We start from the raw sequence: 22,834 nt of genomic DNA on the forward strand, positions 1-22,834 counted from the left end.
ACTTTACCACACCAGGCACGAGATTACTCACGCTTTACCACACCAGGCACGAGATTACTCACGCTTTACCACACCAGGCACGAGATTACTCACACTTTACCACACCAGGCATGAGATTACTCACGCTTTACCACACCAGGCACGAGATTACTCACACTTTACCACACCAGGCACGAGATTACTCACTTTACCACACCAGGCACGAGATTACTCACACTTTACCACACCAGGCACGAGATTACTCACACTTTACCACACCAGGCACGGGATTACTCACACTTTACCACACCAGGCACGAGATTACTCACACTTTACCACACCAGGCACGAGATTACTCACACTTTACCACACCAGGCACGAGATTACTCACACTTTACCACACCAGGCACGAGATTACTCACACTTTACCACACCAGGCATGACCTGTCAGTCAACTAGCAGTGCCATACCCAGAAGTTGGGGGAGATTTAAGAAACTTGCACCGTTGTTTCAGCTGCCATGCCAGGAGATCAAACGAGCGACCTCTCCGTTACAAGTCTAGTCTGCTACCCATTATTCCACAGTATTGTCTAAACATGGGATGTATCAATAACATTTGCAATTTTAGTTGCTGATAAATATCACACACGACAGAATTCCTGTATTTGACCCATAATGTATTCATACGTAGCCATCGTACAATGCCCTCTGCTCAGTCGTCTTCAACATTTAATCACTGCCCATTTTCTGGCTTTAATAATGCACCACAAAATTGCCCAGAGACTGTGGAAATGAAGACACAAATCACGTGTGATCTGGATCAGCGGGAGACATGGTGACCTCTAGGCTATCCAGCCAGCAGTGTGTTCAGACCGATGTCTCTCTTGCCTGGCTTACATCTCGAACACAGTGGCTGATGTGTGGCGAAGTGGCTCAGAGGTCAGGACACAGATGGCGCAACTGAGATCTGGGTTTGAATCCCAGTTTAAGCCCCTCATGATGAAACGAGTTCACCAAACATAGAAAAATTTACTAAATTAAATCTGGGGTTTTGATTTAGTTTTGCCAAATTCCAACTCTATGAATTGAAAAATATTGGCTTGACTTTGTCACCCAACAATCTCATCGCGGAGCCTATGGAAGAGGGTCACACTTCACTGTGTATAGAATATTTTAAAAATACCAGTTGAAGGCTTTTCTGGAGAACTCCTGTGGAAAATATCTTGCTTAATCCAACATAGGTCCCAATTAACTCTCAGTAGATTACTTTCTGTACTTGGACAGCAAGAGATTGGGGAGATGGGTGACGGCATTTGGCACTGCTTACCCTTGACATGTTCATGTGCAATTTTATTGAAGGACTGTGTGTTTTATTGGTCTGGTCTGGGACTGGTTTTGTCTTGCTGCCTTGCTCAAGATTGCATTTTGTGTTTCAAAATCGGCAGGAATTGATGCACTTACGCAATTTGTACTTGTAGATATTATTTATTTGTATTTACATTTAGTAACTTGCTTTGCTTTCCTTAAGTTTGCATTCATATTCGCTTTGTGTTGTTTGTTGTTGTAACTTTCTGACCCGCCCCTACTGGACATCTTTGAAAAAGAGCTTTACAGCTCATCGGATTCCTCCAGTCTCAATAAAGATTCCGATTAGGATCCTTAAAAAGGATTTTTAAAAATTATGCTACAGCTCACTTCACTATTCCCACGTGTATTTTGGGTCTGCCCGATATTATTTTGGTTTTGGTTGTTGCCAACTTTAAACAATCCCACTGCCTGGCTTTGTGGAAGCACCTACACCCCAGGGAGGTCATCTCTGAATTATTGCTTTAAATACCGCCGCTTCCTCTGACCTTTTGCAGAGCTCATCGTTTGATAAGTGATGCTGCTGCTTCACTTCTAGACGCTTGCAGAGGCAAGATTTTAGAAATGCAGCTATTTATTTCTGTCTCTCATTTAAAATTTCCATATTGTTGCATCCTATCCAAATCCTGAGAACTACTTTAATGCGCTCATCCTAGCCTGCTTCATACGCTGATATTTTCATTTTCCCAGATATATTATATAGCCCATTAAATAAAGCTGATGCTTGAGGTTTTTGTGTGATTTACTCTCCTGCCTCTCTTAATACCACTGTCTAGTGATTGAATGGCAGCTTCTTATCAGATATTTTTGCTCATTTAAATGGGCTTGCAGTTTCGTGAATTCTTCCGTTGCTAGATCATCAGTAACTGTGCTGTAATTATGTCGCAGTGAAGGTGAACTTTTGTGCAGTGCGGTGCAATCTGCATCATTAAAATGTCCATTCCCCGAGTACACCTTGCTGTTGGATGATATGGTGCTCATCTTGTTTGGCACTGTGATATTTTATCTGCGTGTAACATTTGAAACCAATTTCCTATTGTAAAATAGAAAATAAAGAGCAAAGTGTCACCGAGACTGATTCAGAAGATGTCCTGAGTCGGGGTTGTTTGGTCACTTCCACCAGCGAATGGAGAACTCAGAGAAAGCTCAGCTCTGTTGTTTACAGGAGTAGGCAGGAATACATTGGTGACAAAACATTATGCCATTGAAGAAAGAGCAAGCAAGCTGAAACTTAAATTTCTATTTTACCATTACCATATTGTAATCGCAGTAGATAATGAATAGCAAATTAAATATTCATATCTTACAAACCTTTGTCAATCCGCTGCTTGGTGAAGGAGGCTTTAACACGCCATCGGAGTTGTTGACCGTACTTCACCACACTGGTCACTCTATCCCAGGATGCATTTAGTATTTAAACTATCTCACGTGTCAAGTTGTCGCTTTACTAAACCTATACCTAAGTGTATGTTGTGTAACACAAACATAAATTATCAATCATAATATTGGCTGCAAAAACTGAGGTGTTAAATAAAATAACAAGTAAAAAAAATAACAACAGGTTTTTTACTGTCACTGAGAGGAAATAATGGATCTTGACATTTGTACAACTGATCTTCTATTATAAAGGTTTTTTTAATTAATCTCATGCTACTGCAGCAAAGCCAACTCACAGTCTATTGGACACACGTAAAAAAACCCAGAACACATTGGGACTTAACTACATTGGTTTGGCAGGCAAATAGAACAGAGGGCAATAATTTACACGCAACATCGTTAAACGGTATATTTTATTTCACATTGAAACACGGCAGAGATGATTACCACTTTGTAACTTTCACAGGTGACGTAATGTCACCTTGCTGAACAAACATACTCTTTGGTTCTACGTGACTTTACCGAAAGAACCAAAGAGTATGGATTCCTGCAGTCACGAAAGCTTCAAATCAAGATATTTTTGCTGAACAAGTTTTGTATTCAACTTATTCTGCAGAAACTGAATTAAGGATGACAGTGTTCTTGTTAATGTTTCAGGGTCGTTTGCGATGATGATGAAGAATATGGCAAAGATGAAATAGTAAAAATATACATGAGAAAATTGTTACGGAGAAAAAGACCGTTTAAACAGACTATGCATTCAAATATAATGCAAAAGTATAAACAAATAGAAAATATTAAACTGGTGCTTTAACTCAAACTTATGCAGCTGATGGAAGACAGGAACATATACAGATGTAACTCTGCGGGTGTATGGGTAGAAAGAGAGTGGTGGCATTTCACAATTACAGAACAATTATATGAGCTCCATTGACAATTAATTATCACACAACGATTCATTTGCGTAATCTGGTGATGATGCTGCAGCCCGACAGATAACTCGTAGCAGATTGGCTTGTGCAAAAGTCATCAGCAAAAATGCGAAAATATGGGGAATCGAGGCAGCGTGCGTAATTACTCTGTTTTATGATCGTGACTTCCAAGGGCAGAGTTTACTGGTGGCCAGGATTGTGCATCGCTTAGCAGCGACAAACCCCGGCATGTTTACTGCCAACAGACGCGTGGGTGGCAGCAAATGTTTCCCATAACTTTTGCTCACAAATCTGTGACCACCGTCAAGTCAGTTTTTACTGTGAAATTGTTTCCCCATTGGATGCTTAAAATTATTTAAAATTGAGATGTGTTGACAGTGCAATCATGACAAAATTGCCTTTTTTTGTACATGTGAGTTATTTTGTCTGGGGAACGTTGGGATTCATAACTGCGGTGCCCTCTATTCAAATTGCAAACACCTCGGTTTAGAAAAACGTCTTTGACAATAATCCTGTGATGATCCCACCGCGAAGGATATGATTTGAATAATGAAAATGTACAAATTGCAAATTGCCAGCAAGCGTGCATCACGCGCGCCATCATTTTTCCAGGCCACATTTGTGGAAAATTGTGCAGAAAATTTTCTTGGGTTGAACAACACTGTGTGGCCTATGTCTTAACATAAAATCCACACACACTTCTGGGACAACTCTAGTGGATCCTAAGAATTGTGACTCGTATTTTATAGTTTTTTTTTACTTTTTATTATTCAGGTCACACCAAAGTAAATGTTATCACAAATGCCCGAGTGAGAAACATGGCTTTATTTTCTCTCCTCCATTGACAGCCTGACGCCAAAAGTGGAAGCTCCTGCAGTTTGACCCTTAGGGACCAGTCTACATGAGGGGACAACTGCTGCTGACTTTCCACAAAGTAGTACTAATTTTATCAAACCTAGCAAGAACGACGAGATGAAAGAGATGATGGACAATCCATAATTCTGAAATTTTCAAGCTTTAACCTTCCTAATTGAAATTGAGTTTTATTTCATATTTTGGCAATACATGTTCTTATTTATTCAGGAAGGCATTATTGAGCCTCAAGAGGACAAATACTTTAATGTTTGGCCAATTCCTAAATAAGCATTTTACGTGTGGGAGGAATGCATAGTAGCTCATAAGCATTACCACTAAAAAATATCTAAATATATCAATCAGCAATCCTCTTGGTGTTCTGTCATTTCCTGGCCAAACATGAACATGTCATCTAACACCTTCCATCATTATGGAAGCCCAAATGGCCAATAGACTAAAGCATATTCATCTATGTTTATGGAGATACAGAAATGTTTATTTTTAGAATTATCCACACCACTCTACAACAACGCATAATGAGTTTTCACACTTATAAGTTTTTTTTGCACTGCCATGGCCATGTTATACAGAGGGAGGTCTCTTGCCAATGACGTCTGGTAAACAAGCAGTATTTGTAAAATAAAACAGACTTTGATGATGAGGCCCAGAAGGTCAAAGCTGGTAGAAAGTTTACTTTCCTAAAAAATGCCACTGTTTAATGACAATCTACAAAGTCACAAGGTGTCACGGATCTTGAGCAAAGCCAGGAGCGCTCTGTCTCCCTCTGCTGCTGGATGGTTTAACGCCGGCATATCGTGTGGCAGGACGCGTAAAATCGCTCGCTCTCTCTCTGTATCGGTGGCATTGCGGAGGGACTGGCCATTGGCCAACTTCATCAGTGCCCACGCCATCTCCTTGCGAGACGTGCGAATGCAATCTCATCGGTGGAGAAAGGCCTTGAGGCTGGTAAACTAAGCCGAATGGATGTTTACATGATGATAAAAAGACGGGATCATATATTCATTCCATTAACATTTAAAGGCTTTCTCAGACGCTGAACAAACATGACAGAGTTAAACATCACTTATTTATTCGATCGATGTGGCTCTCTCTCTTGCCCGACGCATGCAGGTGGATGCTGAACAGCACGGAGATCGAGTATTCCGAGAGATTCAGTCTGCAGGGTGGTAACCTGGTGATCAGCGATGCGGAGCGCTCGCTCCACTCGGGGCAGTACCAGTGCGAGGCGAGCAACGTGGCCGGCTCCGTGCTCAGCAACAAGGCCACACTCCACTTCATCTGTGAGTGTTCGTTAACCCCAAGGGCCAGACAGTTGACGTGCAATTGCCACGGCTCGCGCATCTCTGCAGCTCGCACAGCCTCCACTCTCTGAGCTCAGAGAAAAGGTAAAGGGGCAGCCCTAGGGTTGCTTTGCTCCATGCCATTGCTGGCAGAAGGGAGCTGCTGAGAACCCCTCTTGAGGGCATTTTGGCACAATGGTCCATGCTGGGCAGAAGTCTTAGAAAACTGGGAATACCCACACTTAACCCCACCACACGCAACCTGCCGATCCACTCGCTGTGAGGAAAATCCATTGACACTTCTGGTTGGACAGAGGCGGGAGGATTTAAAGGACTTGCACCGTTGTTTTGAGCCCCACGCCAGGGGATCAAACAGGCGCCTTCTGGATTGCAAGTCCAGCGTGTTGACCATTCCACCATGGCAGGATCCATTCCTTTAGCAATCATCAGTGACATTGCTTTCACGAGTAATCTCTTATGCATCGTGCACATTGCATGTGCGTGCCTGGCCAGATGTGGTGATGCATGCTTGAATTACACCGCTTTAGAGGTGGCCTTGGTGGATCATTAAACAGCTTCCAATTACAAAATAGCAGTGACGCCAATGGTTCTCGTATCAGAGCCCGACTGACTGAGCCCTCTCACTCAGCTGCAGGTTTAACAACCACCAGCGGCATTCAACTTTACACCAGTTGGTAGTGCGTTCAGCGCTTGTTGTAGAGGTTCACGGTTTGAATTCCAGCGGCCACCCTGGTTAATGCTGCCGTGTGTGTCGTAGCCGTAATAATACTACGCGCCGTATGCTTCAAAGTGGACGTTGGAGATCCTGTAGTGTCAGTCGCAAGGGTAGACCATCCTGTGCTGGAGCTACGCTCAAAATTCCCCACGTGTGAAAGTATGGGTGGAACGATGCATCGATCCATCGATGAATGGTGATTCTTACAGGCTCACGATGCGTGCATAGAATCCTATTGTTCGTGGTCCCACAATGCCACAATCCATCTACCGCCGCAAATTAGCTGATCTCATCACTCCATCTCCACAGTCGTCGTCCTCTTGGGATTGTGTTCTCTCCATTCCCTGCCGCTGTATCAACCGGCAGACAATAGGCCATCATCTCAGCCATTGGCCATAACCCCTATCGGGATCTGTCCTGCCCAAGCCTAACTTACATTTCTTAAGAGTGAATGCGATATCCTTAATTTGGAAATTGACGGACGAGTACCTTTAGGGAACACCGTGCAGCATTCTAACAGCATGCCGATGAAGCGTAGCTCTAGCAATGTCTGCAAGTGGCCTGGTGTGGTGTCCAGCAACGGGGAGCGCTGCAGTGATCAATGCGGGACGGCATCGAGAACGCGGCCAATCTAATGAAGTGAACTCGACAGCAATGGGGGGTTAGGGTGCAGTTTTTTCGAGGAGCATACGGGCCAGTTTAACCAGCCACTCAGTCAATCAAATTGCTTATTTATAACCCGGAGAGAGAGAGAAAGATGGAGACAGCACGTTGCATTTGTCCGACGAGACCCGGGGAAACGGGCGTGCAGGATGGATGAGACCGGCGCAGCGAGTGTGGCGGTGGACAGCACTTTTGTGACATTTCCATTTCCAAGTGCAAAAACGAATTTATAGAAATCAGGTGATTTAGCATTTGTGATAAATGCAATTATTATTGAACATAAATGTATTGCCTTTTGTCAATCCATGACTGGATGAAGGCCATCCCACACTGTCAAGGACAAACACAAACACGAGGATCCATCCATAACCCCCACACACCCTCCCCCTCAGCCTCTGTCAAACCTACAAAGAGGAGCTTTCTGTAGTCAATGGGCACACTTGTGCACTCGCTAGAGATTGCCACCGTGGATGGCTGTCATGCAGAGGAGGAGATGTCGCTCACGTTGCCTGGACGTCATATTGCAAGGGAATCGGCAGGTTCCACTTTGCCGCTTTGGAGAGAAGCAGAGTGTGCCACGCACGGTGGCTTGGCGTGTTCCATGCGTTCATGTGTTGCAGCCACACCTGCGGCCCGCATGCTAATCGCGCCATGCAAGTGTGCCTGGGGACACAATTGTGGCCACTGCATCGCACGTCTATGCTACTGGGACGTTGCCTGGAGGTGACCTTGTGGGAGTGAGTCGAGTCCTGCAGCCGCTGCTTTCGCGCCGCACGGCACCGGCTCCCCGCTGCATCTCGTTCCCGGCCAGCGCTGAAGAATAGACAACAAACGACTCTGAGATCCGTTTTCTCTCGGTTGCATCGCGAGGACCACTGCAGCGATGATGGCTGGCTCACGTGCGGCCTAACGAGGGCGTCCACTCGGCCTGTGCGCCGCGCCTGGGTGTGCCATGCAGGGACGATGGTCACCAGGGTCTATACTAAAACCTGTGATGCCCACGTCCGCACGCGCACTCTTCTCTCCGTGGCGCCGATGTGGCTGGCAGACAGTTTCTCCGCACCGGTGGATGTCTGTTGGGAGATGCTGTAATCTTCATCTGCTGCAACCATGGCTGCTGGCTGCTGGCTGCTAATTTGCAGCCCACGACATAGTCGGAGGAAAGTTACATTTGGAGACGCTGTCCCGCGGCACCACGCGCCAGGCTATTAGCTTCCTGGAAGAGCGCTGTCCCTGCCCGCATTGCTTGGATGGCAGCCAGCAGTGCGCTTCGGAGAAGACGGCCTTGGTTTGTTGCCGCACGCTGCGAGCTCCGAAATCTTACCACTGATGCTGGCGTCAACAACAACAACTACAACGACGTCGTTGCCGAGGCTCGATGCGACGATGCCGTTTGGTGCGAGCCGACGCCACGCAGCATGGTCGCGGCTCACTTGTTCCTCTTGCACAGGTCTACAGCGTGGAGGAGCTCGTGTGCATGTGTGAAGCTGCATCAATTCGCCTTGGGTTGTTGACTGTGTGGGAAAGCTGACGATGTGTGACGATGTTAATAAGGGTGTGCACCCTCGTGTGCAGTGTGCCACATTCTGCACCCGTCCGCTGCAAATGCACATCGGGATGTAGCATTTACACCATTTACATCATCATTTACATCATCATTTACATCATCATTTAGACCATCGTACAGAATATGGAGCTTGCACGTTCCATGCAGCATGTCAGGGGACGTGTGGATGAAACAATCCACACGGCTGGAAAATTCGCGGAGATTCTTAGCTCAAACCACCAAGGTGTCCGCCTGCTTATTACGTTGAGGTCAGCGCAACGGAGAATGCGGTTTGAGTCAATTTGTGTACAACAGCCTTTTAATATGGAACCGAAAACTGATTTGAGGAAGATGTATGACCTGCATATGAGATGAGGTCAAAATGTCATGGGCAGTAAATAGTTGGGTTCTTGATTAAAATCCCTCAACGTCGCGGTGGCAGGGTGGCTGGGAGCCACGGTGTCCGTGCGGAGCTGCAGGAGAATGAATGATGCTCTGTGTATCTCACGGGGTTTATTTAAACTTCCGGTTAAATAAAGGATACATACCTATGTACAGTAAGTGCATGCACAAACGTCATACAAAATATGGTTTATCGCGATCTTAACCCAAAAACCTCTATTATGGATGATATTGGTCGCGAAAGCCTCCTACGTGTTAAACCAAATATGGTTTAGCTCGGTTTTTTTTTGCCTCGCCCAGTTGTGAGCATTGATCATCCGGTCTAAACGACACGAAGTGAACCTCTCATCTGAAGTGGTGAAGAGTCTCCTGGCCATGCAACGTAGATCCTTGGAGGATGATGCGATGAAGTCCACCGTTCGCTTTGCCTTTGTGGCTCGATTCTGTGTCGGGAATTTTTAAACGCATGAATTCTAGGTTTAGCGATTCATTGATTAATATTCATTACACTGGTCAACAAAAAAAAAACATTTTTTTCTGGCCTGGACTTTTGCAGCTGTTTTAGACTAATTTCAGGGTGCTGATTCCAAATCTGATCTCAGATTTGCTCTATCACATCTCATTTTATCCTATCGGCATACCCCATTTTCATTGATTTTACCCAAAATTATGATTGCAAGTTGTTGCGAGTCAGTGACTGCTTTAGTGTCAAAATATGGTGCTGTATTTTTAGGATAGTGTGTTTATAACATCATTTTATGTAGATATCCACATTTATTTAATATTTTTCTTCTGCAGTTTTTATTGAACATGCAATATTTGATATCTCAAAAAGCTGATGTGATAGACAAAAACTGATGCCAGATTTGGGATCAGCACCCCAAAATTACCTTAAAACCGTTGGAATACCTTATGCCAGAAAAAGTGTGTTGACCAGTGTTATTGAATCTGCCGTCGTGTTTAATGTGTTGAGTGTATAAGAGTTTACGTTTGTCGATGTATGCAAATCGTACGCGGAGTGAACGATGATGATATTACATTCAGTGTGACGGGTCTAACAAAACAGTGCAAACAAGACATGAGAAAACGAGAACGGCTATGAATGACATGGTTAAACATTTTATGGAAAGGATTACATTTATTCAATCGAGTCGTGGCCCTGAATGAGGAGAATGAATTTAGTCACTGGGGTGGGGAATTATTATATCATGGGTACCATAAATATATGTATGTTGAACTTCTTTCGCACCGTACGTAGCCCACCAAGTGGAGGTGCGACCGTGAGTTTCATTGGTGCAGTTAGTGTCAGAGAAATGCCAGGAACACGCATGGTAAATAATAAGAAGAAGAATTTACAGAAAATGTATATACACTGCTGAATGAAGGCCTCCCCACACTGCGTTGGTCATGGGCTATTTCCATCATACTTCAGCACACTGGTCAGTACAGGTTATTGGCAACAGGGGGGGGGGTGGGCTTGATTCACGACTTCCTTGCATCCACATTGACAATCAGGAACGACAGCAATGAAGCCCCTGATGGGTTTTCCCATGCAGGAACGTCTGCGTCGTTGTTATTCCAAGTGCTAACATTTCTTGGCCAAAATTAATTTCTCATTTGTTTGCATGTAAGATGACACCCTTAATTCATACACCACGAGAAGCTGCCCGAGTTTATCAATTCATTTTAATTGCTGTATGTTTTCGACGTAATTAATTGACTCGCTGAATATTGCTGGCACTTTTGACTGCTTCTTTTCCAGCGTTTAATGAGCTAATGAGAACGTTGCATTACCTGACTGGCATGCCGAATTTCCCTACGTTACGAGCTAGTTAATATATCGGCAGCAGTAGGGTGAAGTGTGAGTAACCCGTTCATCCCTCGGCCCACGTGGCCCATATGGGCTGTGCGCAGAAGGCCACGTTCCTGCAGCGCTGTGAGTACTCGGCAGTGACCACTGGGTCTGGATTGGGGAATTATGGAAGCGCCAATTAAGCTGTATCCCGAGCTAAAGAGTCAGTTAAAATACATTTATTTATTTAAAAAAAAACATTGTATGAAGTGCATTTTAAAGTTGAAAAAAACCTGAGTGCCTAATAGAAAAGTAGTTGTCTTATTTATGTATTTAAAATTGAGGCAGAATGTAAGTGCAGGCGTTTGGTCTCACTGACCTGATGAGAAGCACAGTTCAGCATCTTATTGGCTGATTCAAACCACTCGCACGGAGTGCTTTTGGCCAATAGCAAGCTGTGTTTCCATTGCATTTCCATAGGGACAGCCCACTGCCTTCAATGTTTGACCGCACGAGCCACCACGGCATCTTAGGCCCCTTCAGGGACCTATTTCTTAATTTCCACTCAAGTCCCATGGACATCAGCTGCGCTGCATTTGCAAACCTCTAAATTAAACAGACACCATCTGGAGATCTTTCTACTGCATTCTCATAGCATGTGCCTGTATGTAGCTGTGATAAACAGTTAAACTGTAAGATCACACATTTATCATCATCACTGCCAGTGGGCATTGCCTAAAACGCATAAAAGCTGACCACCATAAGATCATAATAATAATGGAATATTATATTATCTGTCATGGGGATTGTTCGACCACACCTCACCACGCAAGTTGGTGAGGTGTGGCTGGGAATTGAACTCACGCGGCCAGGTTCATAGTGCAGTGTTGTGACCGCTGTGCTACTTCTCCCCCATATAAACAGATATCAGCACATCCAAATACATCTCCCGAATAACTTTTCCATTTACACAAGCTGCTTGAATCCGAACTCGCGAGCGTTCTACAATGATCAATGTGCACTACCTGCCGTGACTAATGTCATCCCCTCTTCTGATGTGTGCTGGCCAAGACCATTTAATACTTAGAACTACCATAGCTTCTAGTTATAACGACATACTTTCGATTAATAACTACAATCAACATGCTTTGCATTCAGTTCAGGAAGAGTGCATTGCCCCGTTTGTGTTTTGTTTATCATCGGTAGCAGTCAATGCGAGCAGGTGACCACTTACCGTGCAATGCTGGAAATTAAAATGTCACCCGTGACCTCACCTGCGTCTGGAAGATTTAGAGGGAGGCACAGCAGATGAAGACCTCTTTATTAGGGAACCCAACTCCCAGTATGAATCTCACGCGCTGCAGTAGGCACGAAGAGACCTGAGGTATGACGCGATCGTTTATGAACTTGAAAGCTAATAAAACCGGCTTAGCAATGCATCTGGTCTGGCTGCAGTCATTCCTTATTCTGCCACGCCAGATACGTTTTGCTGGTCGACGGACTTTGAGCGTCAGCTAGAATGAGTCTGCCATTACGCGAGATGAAAAGCATTATTGAACGCAGTGCTTTACTCTCTTGGCCGTTTCATTTCAGAAAGTGCTGCTTCCTTTTTAGTCGTCTCCACCAAGAGGCCAACATTTGCAAAATGACAAAATGCATCGTGCCGTCGACGCTACATTATTAGATTTCTGAGCGCTGTATAAGACAGCTGTCAAAATGTATGCCCATGAAAAAGACGAAATGCCATTCAAGCCTTTTCTTCCAAGAACCAGAGCAACATTGATGCACTAATCCATCGCGCTTTGTGGCATTCTTGCGCTGGAGCTCATGTCGCTAATGTCACGGTCGTTTCCAGGTTCGTCCATGCTCTTATATATATTTAACAAAGGTGAAGCACTTAAATTTGGCACAGTTATTTTATTGTGAAAATCTTATTCAATGAAACTATAGAAAATGCAGGCAATCTAACATAGGCCATTGCAAAATGCTCTCTAATATGCACATAATTATGGGTTCAAATTTAAACAATGATGAAAAATTCCTGCATTGCAAACTTACCCATGGACAGACGATATGGCAAAGCAGATTACATTTTATCTATAGCATGAGTTGCTTTTAGGGAACAACATTAGCTTCTCGGTGTTTTATTTAACACACACACCGAAAGTGTAGCTAACGCTGCCCTGCAGAGGTTTTTAAGTACATGACACACAAGCAGAATTTATTATTTGCATTATGCTTGTGCAATTGAATGTGTGCTTGTGCAGCTGTGTGTCTGTCCGGGGCTTTATAACCCAAACCTACAAAACATGAAAATTACTGGAATTGTGCTTCAGAATTTTCCATCTCTGGCCAGGTAATTATTTGGTAAAATGATTGACTCATATATGTGCTCAGGTTTATACGTTTAAATATCAATCAGTGGTGATTAAAATAAGGACCACTATTCTGGAAAGTCAACGGTGGTTGTTCTCTAGAGATTCTGACCTTTGCTGCAGTAAAGTGGAATTTCCACCACTGTTTCAAAATGACCAATGTAGGTTAGCACAACCCCATGCTCTCTTGAGCAGGAAACCCTTTGACTTTTGACTTGTTCCTTTTCACCCGAGGCTCTCTCTGTTATGTGGTAAAGTGTCATCTGAATCAGTCCTGTCTGCTCTCGACAAAACAATAACAGTGTTTTAAGTTTAATAGAAACCTGTTACGCATCTGACACATACTACTGCCCATGGTTGCTAAAACAATGTCTCTGTAGGGAAAGGCCCACTGTTACCCAGGTATGCTATGATTAATGCACCACTATTACATTGTGATGTCTTCTTCTTGGTATTTCCCCCACTCGAGTGGGGTCTGCTTTCCTGGTCCCTTTTCTCCACTCATCCCAGTCCTGGACCATCATCTCCACATCCACTCCACAGTCCATGATATCCTGGTCTCACCACTTCAAGGCGGCCTCTCAGTCTCTGCTCTGGTGATGCCATGTTCACCACATTTCTTCTGATGTGGTTCTCCTGTCTTCTAACAGCATGTCCCCCTAGCCATCCAAGTCGACTTTCCTTCAGCTTGTCTGAGAAAGTAACGTCCACTCTTGCCTTCTTCCTCGTCTCGTTATATCCAACCTAGTTAAGTCTTGTGAACTCTGGGATACATCTTGTCATCTTCATTTATGTGCTGAGCAACATCTGCTGGGGTGTCGCTGGGTAGTGCCCTGGTTTGCTCCCCCATGCAAGACGCTCGTTACGGAATTGTCTAAACTCCCCCGGTGCCAATGCCTGTGCAAAGGGCACTCTTAGCTATATATTCTGACTTCTATTAGTCAACCCGTGTAGAGACGTAGGCACCCTAAAAGCAGCTTTCTTAATCATCTCAATTCATAACTGTATTCACAAAAAAATATAGAATGTAAAATATGCAGGATATGCAGGATTAATGTAAAATGTTAATATGTCCAATTTAGATAACATTTCTGTAATGTGTCGTGCACTTTTTTTGCACGTGACTCCTTGGATATGTACATTTGGTCGCAGATTTGCCACCTGGAGTTTCATTGGTAACACATAACAAGGGCTTTTGTGTCCCCATGCAGAGATTCAAACTGCTTACATAACAGGCTTAGCAGCATGTCTGCTACCTGGGTGTCCTCTCCACCGTCATTGAGACAAACACTTTGTGTGGCAGGACCGCTGCAAAAGTTAAACTGTCGTCATTACAAAGGAATTTCTATTCTAAACGATGCTTGTTTCCTGCATTTGAAGAGATGTAATGGGATTTTAAACTGTGCTTTTGGGGAAATGTTTTTGTGTAAAATATATACGGAGGCTCCCAGTGAATTGGGATGGCCCAATGAAGCCATTTGTGTTTAATGAATCACCAAGTTGCATTATGTTAACCAAGCAAAAAACAGCATTTGGCATTCCGGAGTTGGTGATTATCTTGTATTTAGAAGACCCTATAGTTAATGAGCCCAGATATTTGACTTGTTCGTACCACCTAAGGTGGCAGGCACAACTTTAATGGTCCCAATTTTTGTACGCGGCTAATAACGGTGAATGATGTGATAACCATTTAACATGAGCGGGTTATCAAATAGTTCACTCTGATTAGCCATATAAATACAGCGGTACCTCAGGTCGTGTTACCTTAGATGGTACCAATGTCTGCTCTAGCCCATTGAGGACGACTGTTTGAGGTTGCTTAGCGGTCACGGCGCCTAGCTGGGTTCGAGTAAATCAGGGGTGGGGAACGTCCGGCCCGCGGGCCGTTAGAGGCCCGCGAAATCATTTGATGTGGCCCTGCCAAGGCAACCGCAGGCGGGACTCGAAATTCAATCAATCTAGAAGCAAACCTGGAAAAGCAGTTGTGAGTAGCAACATCATCAATACCAGCTAACATCACACGCCTCACCAAAGAGAAGCAGTTCCAGCCATCACATTAGGGGCGAGTTAATTAAATGTTTGATTAAATATAACAGGGAAATTTTTAAGTTGATAATTTTGTATGGCCCGCGAATGATGTTATAAATATCCAAATGGCCCTTGGCAGAATAAAGGTTCCCTGCCCCTGCAGTAAAGGCTTCAGCCATCTGTGCTGAATCCACGCTCTCATCTGTAGCCAGTTGGTGGTCTCATCCTGGTCACCAAAGACTGTGAGACATGCGTTAAAATGTGTTGGTTTTTTTGCTTAATCTAACATAATTCCAACTCGGAGATTTAATCTTTTTACTTTTATTGACATGCTATAAACCATCTTTGCAAGACCTTAAAAGGTGTGGCCCTGGTGGGTATCGAGGCCTTGTGAAGTAACTGCAGAAAGGGTTCTGTGACGCTGTCTTACAGGCCTGTTCTCTGACACAGGTTGATGCACTCCTTGCTTCAGGGTGTCATTTGGAATGTCTTCACCTCATGACATGGCACTGATATCACAAATTGAAATATAATTGTGGGGAAATGTATTCCATAAGAGGCAGTTTGGTGCAATATTCATTTAATTAATTTATTTTGCTGACCAAATGGCCCCGTGAGAGAGCACTTGACTCACAATCAGAGCATTGTCGTGAGTTTGTATCCCAACCCAGGGTTCACTGAGCCCATCTTCTTTCCGGGGGTTTACAAAATGGGAAGTCAAATCACTTTGTGGGACGTCAACATCGCCCTGATGGTAGACTGGCCCGCACAGCGGAAAAGTGAAGGTTCAACCACTCAATCAGGGTCTCCAAAGAAAAGAGTGCTGCTCTACACCTGCTTGAGAATGTAAACATTGAAACTTTCGAAAATGTCTTATAATTTTTCTACGGTCATAAAAATGAGTACTTCTTTGTGGGAATACAATATTGGTTATTATATGGATCGACCGGTCCTTGCCATAGGATCGTGAAACTCCCACCAGTGACTGAGTGCACAGATTACAATGAGTGGCACTCATTCCGGCACGGGGATAATCTCTCTTCATTTAGAAGGAGACCAACATCATCTTTCCACTCTTTCGGTTTTGAAAGTGGAGTACAGCTGACGTTTCTGACACCAAAACACATGCCAGGATCTCTCGCAGCATATTTAGAGCAGAGCATGGCCTTTGGTGAAAAGCCCCTCAGCTTGTAAAGAAATTTAACCATTGCCCCAGTGGCAACTGAGTTCACCGCCAGACCCAACAACTGCCTCTGACTGCAAAAGCTACCTCATGCATTGATCAGCACAAGAATGACAGTGAAAATTGCTCGTGGGACAGAGCGAAACATGTAATTATCAAGAGCTCAAATAGGTGTTTTATTGATTGAGTTTCAGAGTCCATCGTGACTAGGTGTATGATTGCAAAAAAGGTGTTTAAACTACTCTTTGATTTATCTGCTCCAAAGCTTTCCAGTATAGAAGAGTTGTTTAGGTATTAAAGAAGCATGTCCTCTTGCATGTTAGTTCTTGCATGTTAGTTCTGTAGTAATTGTTGCCACCTTATTACAATTTCCTCCTGAATAACAGGCATATGATGGAGGGTTGGCCCCTCACACCACATGTGTCCTTCCTGAAGGTGCTCCAGTTTCCTCCCACATGCATATAAACACTCGTTAATTTACTGAAATCATCTTAACATAGTAACATGCAATGTAACCGGACCTTCCTGAAATAGATTCCTTGGACTCAATGTGGCTTCCTGGGTAACTGATTAATAATTATTATTATAATCTACCAATGTCAGGACCACTACTGCAACCTTAATTCTCACCTATACACAGGCTTGTTCATTTCCTCTGGGTTTACACAACTGAAAGTAAAATAAATTATTCCACTTCTCCATTTTCCAATTAACTGCAACTGAATGCACATATTTGAAGTAAGCAACACAAATCAGTGGCATGTAAATGTACGATGTAAATAGCGCTGCAAAACGCTTCTGCAGTAGGAAATGCCCGCTGGAGGTGAGAAAATATGGTAGATGTTGCTCTACACGTTTCGGACAGAGACCAAACACGAGTATTATCTATCCTTCGTCAGGAGCAGAGACCCTCTTGAAAGATCCTCTTGAAAGATACTTGGAGAGGGTCTCAGCTGCAGACGAAATCCCATATCATTATGGAAGAGGCCACTCAAACACTGTTGATATCCCACAAAGCTGTAACACATTTTATCTTTCCAATCATAAAAGTTATTCCTGCACAGCAGTCTTGATTTCTCCCAACCAGAGTTACAACTCCCAGCATTCCATTTGAGAGTCAGTGCCCTGCCAACGTGCCACTACCGAGTGCAATTTTTTTTTGTTTTGATCACAAGACGTTGGTGTTTTTTTTAAAGCAACTGTCCTAAGTGCATATTACGTGGGTCGGAGAGAATGGCTGGAGAGCGGTGAGGAGACGGTGTTATCTAGATGGACCAGGCTCACCGCGGCCTCCGTTGTATCCAATTGTAAAATAACTAAATAACGTCCGCCTCCACTTCTCCAGGGCTGCCAGACATTTCTGATGAGTGACGGGGCATTACGACTTTGTGGACAGCCCTGGCAAATTTGTATCGTTTTATTATTTTGTCACATTTTAGCTTCGTGATTGACACGGCAATTGGCATGAAATTCCCATGCTGATGTTCACACATCATACATGTATACGAATACCAATCAGTGCCCTAACAGTGTTTGTTAAAATTGTGGACGTTTTAACTACATACACATGTGAATGCGTCAATAGTTGAATCCTATTTTTGTTGCGATTGAAGTATGAGACATATTTGAGTTGATGTATATGTTGCACTATTTACGATTCTATACAATCTATAACGTGTCAATACGGTAAAATACCAGTGACGTTTACGTGGTATGCAGCAATAGCAACCACGTAAACGGTCTAGTTTTAACTCGTATTAACCCACGACACTGTTTCGTCGGTATATAAAAAGCAAAAACACCAATGGCAGCACAGCAATGGGCGCAGTCCACATAGAGATTCCAGTTATTGGGTCCGTCTGTGGGTTGAATGCATCTGTATGGAGATTTGAGTGTTGCATATTTTCTTTGGCTCCTCCAGTTCATTCCCCCCCACATACCAGGCACATACGGACGATATCGACAGAGGCAGCAAGTGGCTTATGGTGATTGTCTCCTCGAGCCGACTCGCACACGGCTCACACCGTAGAACTCCTCACACACAGTCGGACGAAGCGAGCGAGCGCGGGACGCGATGATCTGTGAACACGTGCCCTTGGCCACTTCGGCCTGCTATGTGCTCTGCTAGTGGCAGTCTTGTCCCGTCTTGTTTTTGGGCATTCATTTTCATTTTTTTCTTTTTTATACAAAAATACATTTCAGTTACCCATATTGTTTGCACCGATCACTGAGTTTGACCAAATATCCCAATGCAGAACTCTTCTGAAAAAGACGACTGAGACTCTTTTTGATATGACTTAGTGGCAGGTTGTATACATATCTTCAGTGAAAACTCACTGTAGTTTTCCTCAATTGAGTTTTAAAACTTGGGAATATGCTTTTGTTGTTTTATGTAACTTGCCCCAGATGACAGGATGTGTAAATGTATTTCATAAATGGCAGAACTTCGTAGCTGATTTAATTTTGGGTACATTGAAAATAACATTACAACAAAATTGACATTGTGTGTAATAACTTGCAAATAAAACACACCTTATGTTCATGGGTGCTGTGCACGCACCAGTAAAATGTCCACTGACCGTTTAAAATGTGCCTGCAGCAGATATACTGCTTATTCTTGGTAGGACATCTACTGGAGCCAAGACATGAATAAGAGTGATTTAGTTTGAGTGTGCACAGCACTTGCATGCCCTGAGAGGTGATGCTCTCACTCATCATAAGATGCATCTTAGAAGGCAGTGGTACATCTGCATTTCAGCAAATCTCAGACAAAGCAAATGAACGGCTAAATATCTTACAAATGAATGTATCATAGTCACTCTGCATTGATCATATTAAAGAAGAAAAGCAGGATGCCACAATCGAAACCAGGAGAAAATCCATTATCAAGTCATGTTAAGGGGGACTGGCTCGGGAAGTAATGGAAGTGGGGTTAAAATAATGGGTGGCCAAATTATTTCTGGGCAGTGGGATTGTGGCCCCTGAGCTAATGCACATGAGGGGGAGTGGAGCTGTCACAGGACGGGATTTGGAGTTCAGCTCATGCGAGCGAAGGGGGAAGGGGTTTCTGCCGCAACGGAAGGTCCTCAACTTGTTCCAGGAGAATTTAGCCTCATTAATTGACCGGTTCAGCAGCTTATTTTTTTTCCCCAGAGTGATACAATAAAAAATGCTTGCCTGTTTTTAAGTTTAATTGACAAAATCATAAATTATTGTTCATCGGATATATGCTCGGTAGTGGCACGCAGTGCACTATGAAGCTGTTGACCTGAGTTAGATTCCTTAAACAGGTCACATCATTGGTGGTGAGTTTTATTTTAACTGGTTGTGGGGCTTCACTTGACCAACCGACAGTGAACCAGCGTGGTAAAGTTTATGGTCAAACCCCTCCATGACTAACATGGCTTGGGGAGGCCTTCATCGCGGAGTGGATTGACAAAAGGGCAGTAAATAATTCATTTTATTATAGTTAGCAATATTGCGCTTGGGATTTTGGGCCTTGAGGCCTTGCTCAGCAACAATCATTATGCAACCTATATGAAGGAGTTCCACAGCGCTCATTTAGACTCTTTCCTGATTACTATTACCACTATTACTTCGCTTGTTTACCAGGAAAGCCTCGCCAAGTCACAAGACTCTTTAATCGGAGAGTCCTACCGTGTTCTTGCAGTAGGCGACATTGCTGCTGTGTATAATCCCAAATTAAGTAATTTTCAGACACTTTTTCAGCATTGGGATTTTTGGCCAACCACAATAAAATTGTATTTTTTTTTGCGATAATTCAAGGTTTAACCTTCAGTGATACATCCTGGCAATTGTTTAAGGAGGACCAACTGGTCTGAAGGAAGCCATTTCCCAAAAAAGCAGCCTACAACTCCGCATATTATTTGTGGTTTAACCCCGTGACCTGCTTGTTACACTGAAATATTACGTGTTCTGATCCCAGACTGGTCCTTGTGGGCCTGCTTTAAGTACATCGTGGCTCCTGTTGAAGATCAATCAAACTCTTGCTTAATTGACTACTTGAGCAGAGCGTACATGAGTTCTATTGCCACCATTGCCAGCTGCATTGTACTATCTGAGCTTAAGGAACATCTGAAAGTCAACGTTGCTAATCTCCGTTGCTTGCCCGCTCGCTCGCCAGATGGTGCTGTGAATACCAATGAGGCGGAGGCTGTCGCAGCATGATCCCCGCTGGCACTGGGCCAAATCTGGCTTCGCGTGTCGGCTTCATGGTAATAATTCCGTCAACCGAGCGCAAGACATTAAGCTCACAGGTGTTCCCATTGATCGTGTACTTGTTCGGGGAAAAACATTTGCTTTTTTCACATTCTTTGTCGTCTCGGCCTGCTTTGTTGGTGCAGTCAATTTATTGATGTAAATAGAGGAAAAATATATATATTTATATCTGACTTGCTAAGAAGATTTGTAATTCTGGTAGCTTCTTCGACCTTGAGTTCTCCTCCTCGTCCTCATCCTCGATCCACACAACTCCTGCAATCTGATCAACATCTCCTGTCTCTGCCATTGCGTCAACCCAATGACTGTCGTAACCCACAAGGATTGCAGCAACCCACAATGATTGCAGTATCTTTCCCTCCAATGCCTAAAGCCTGAATCTCCAGCCTTAGCTTCATCCAGACTGCTGCTTCTATGCCCCTGACACAAACTCATTAAAGAGATGGTACCCTCCTTCTCAAGACTATTTGCTCGCTTCCGATTCACCTGTCTCAAACTCCGTCATGAAACATTGCCCTTTCTCTGACTTTACAGCTTGCAATGTTGACCGCACATTGCATTCACGGTCCTGGATATTACGAGCCACAGCATTCTTCTGGGATCAATAAAATGACTACCAAATTGTGGGAAATCCGTAAACAATAGCTGTCCATCATGGGACCTCCTTTGCCAGTACCAAAATATGATGATAGGGTTTTTCCCCTTTTGGCGTCCTCTGGCCTACCACCGTTTGAGACGAGGCTCAAAAGAAAGCTGTCTCTGGTGTGGACCAATCAGTTTCAAGGACAAAGCATATATTATCAGAGGATGTTTTTTGTTTGCATTCTGACCACAAGCATTGTGGTTAAAGCACACATGATTAGTCCAATCAGTTTCAAGGACAATGCATATATTATCAGAGCGTGTTTTTTGTTTGCATTCTGACCACAAGCATTGTGGTTAATGCACACATGATTTCTTGTAAAAGGTTTCAGTTTGGTGTTTTAACATTTTAACACCTGTTTTGTTGCCAGAAAAAAGGGGGAAAACCCTATTATCAATAGCTGTCCAATCGAGACGCTGGCTAAAACTGTAAAATGTGGAATTGGCACCAGCTGAAGTCTGGATTGTGTCTTACCTCTGCTCTCATTTCTCCTCGACTGCCTCTTGCCACAGTCTCTCATCAATCTCTTCACGTTCGTAGGACACTCTTTCCAATAGACTGAACTTACAATCTTAAATCACTTACATTGTCCATATTTCTAACTTTTCCAATCAAATTTAGGGAACAGTCTTAGGTTGCGCAATGACTCCCATTAAAACTTGACTTTTAATTTAAGTGATTTATGCCTAGCCGTGACTTATGCAGCATGGATTGTGAATGTTGCCTGGGTAAATTTGCATGATTATTTGTTGAACATTGGAACATTGCGTGAATTCTGCTTTGGAACGCTTAACCTGTCGAGTGCACAGTGCCTTGGAACGCAGGGGACATCGTGAGAGCGCGATATATCGTCTGTTAGATTCCACCTCCTGACACAGCAGTGGAAATAATCGCTGTAACATGCGTACACCGCAGTCGATCGGCAGGTTGCACGTGGTGCGGTAAAGTGTGGGTCTCCCACCTCTTCCAAAATGCCTAGCCAAGCGTGCAAAGAGTAGGCCAAACACCCGCTGGTAGGGACCTCTCTGTAAAGCCCTCAAGTCGAGGCCCTTTTGTCAATGAACGAGCATCGAGGCATCTTGACTAAGCACGCTGCGCTACAAACCTGGCGACCCGGGTTCGATTCCCGCTCACAGTCAACACCAGTGACGATTATCTGAACCGGTCCTGGGCTTCCCCTAGGTCGACTCAGCCTCAAATGAGTACCCAGTGTGGTGTGTAAACATCGTCACTGGGGAGACAAAGGCGGCCGGGCGTGGTGTTGGCCACCCAACCCCTCGTGTGCTGTGCCGACCTTCATAGGTGCTCGCTAACAGCACTTGCCCCAACAGTCTGTTAAGGCTATACGGGGGATCTTTGTTTATTTTTTCTTTTGTATTGGCATCTGGTGGTATCCGGCATGTTGCTATGGTGTACAT

The 22,834-nt window shown here is 44.0% G+C and overlaps 1 protein-coding gene across 7 annotated transcripts in view; it reads left to right on the forward strand.

The window, feature by feature from the left end:
* The window catches only part of LOC144945546 (contactin-2-like), a 355,729-nt gene that overhangs the window by 191,809 nt on the left and 141,086 nt on the right, over window positions 1-22,834 (forward strand). For all 7 annotated transcript variants that reach the window (XM_078874004.1, XM_078874009.1, XM_078874008.1 and 4 more), the window contains exon 5: window positions 5,640-5,809. In XM_078874004.1, coding sequence (XP_078730130.1) covers window positions 5,640-5,809 — 170 coding nt within the window. The remainder of the gene's footprint in view (window positions 1-5,639; window positions 5,810-22,834) is intronic.

Source organism: Lampetra fluviatilis, chromosome 38, assembly GCF_964198595.1.
Source record: "Lampetra fluviatilis chromosome 38, kcLamFluv1.1, whole genome shotgun sequence".
Taxonomy (NCBI): domain Eukaryota; kingdom Metazoa; phylum Chordata; class Hyperoartia; order Petromyzontiformes; family Petromyzontidae; genus Lampetra; species Lampetra fluviatilis.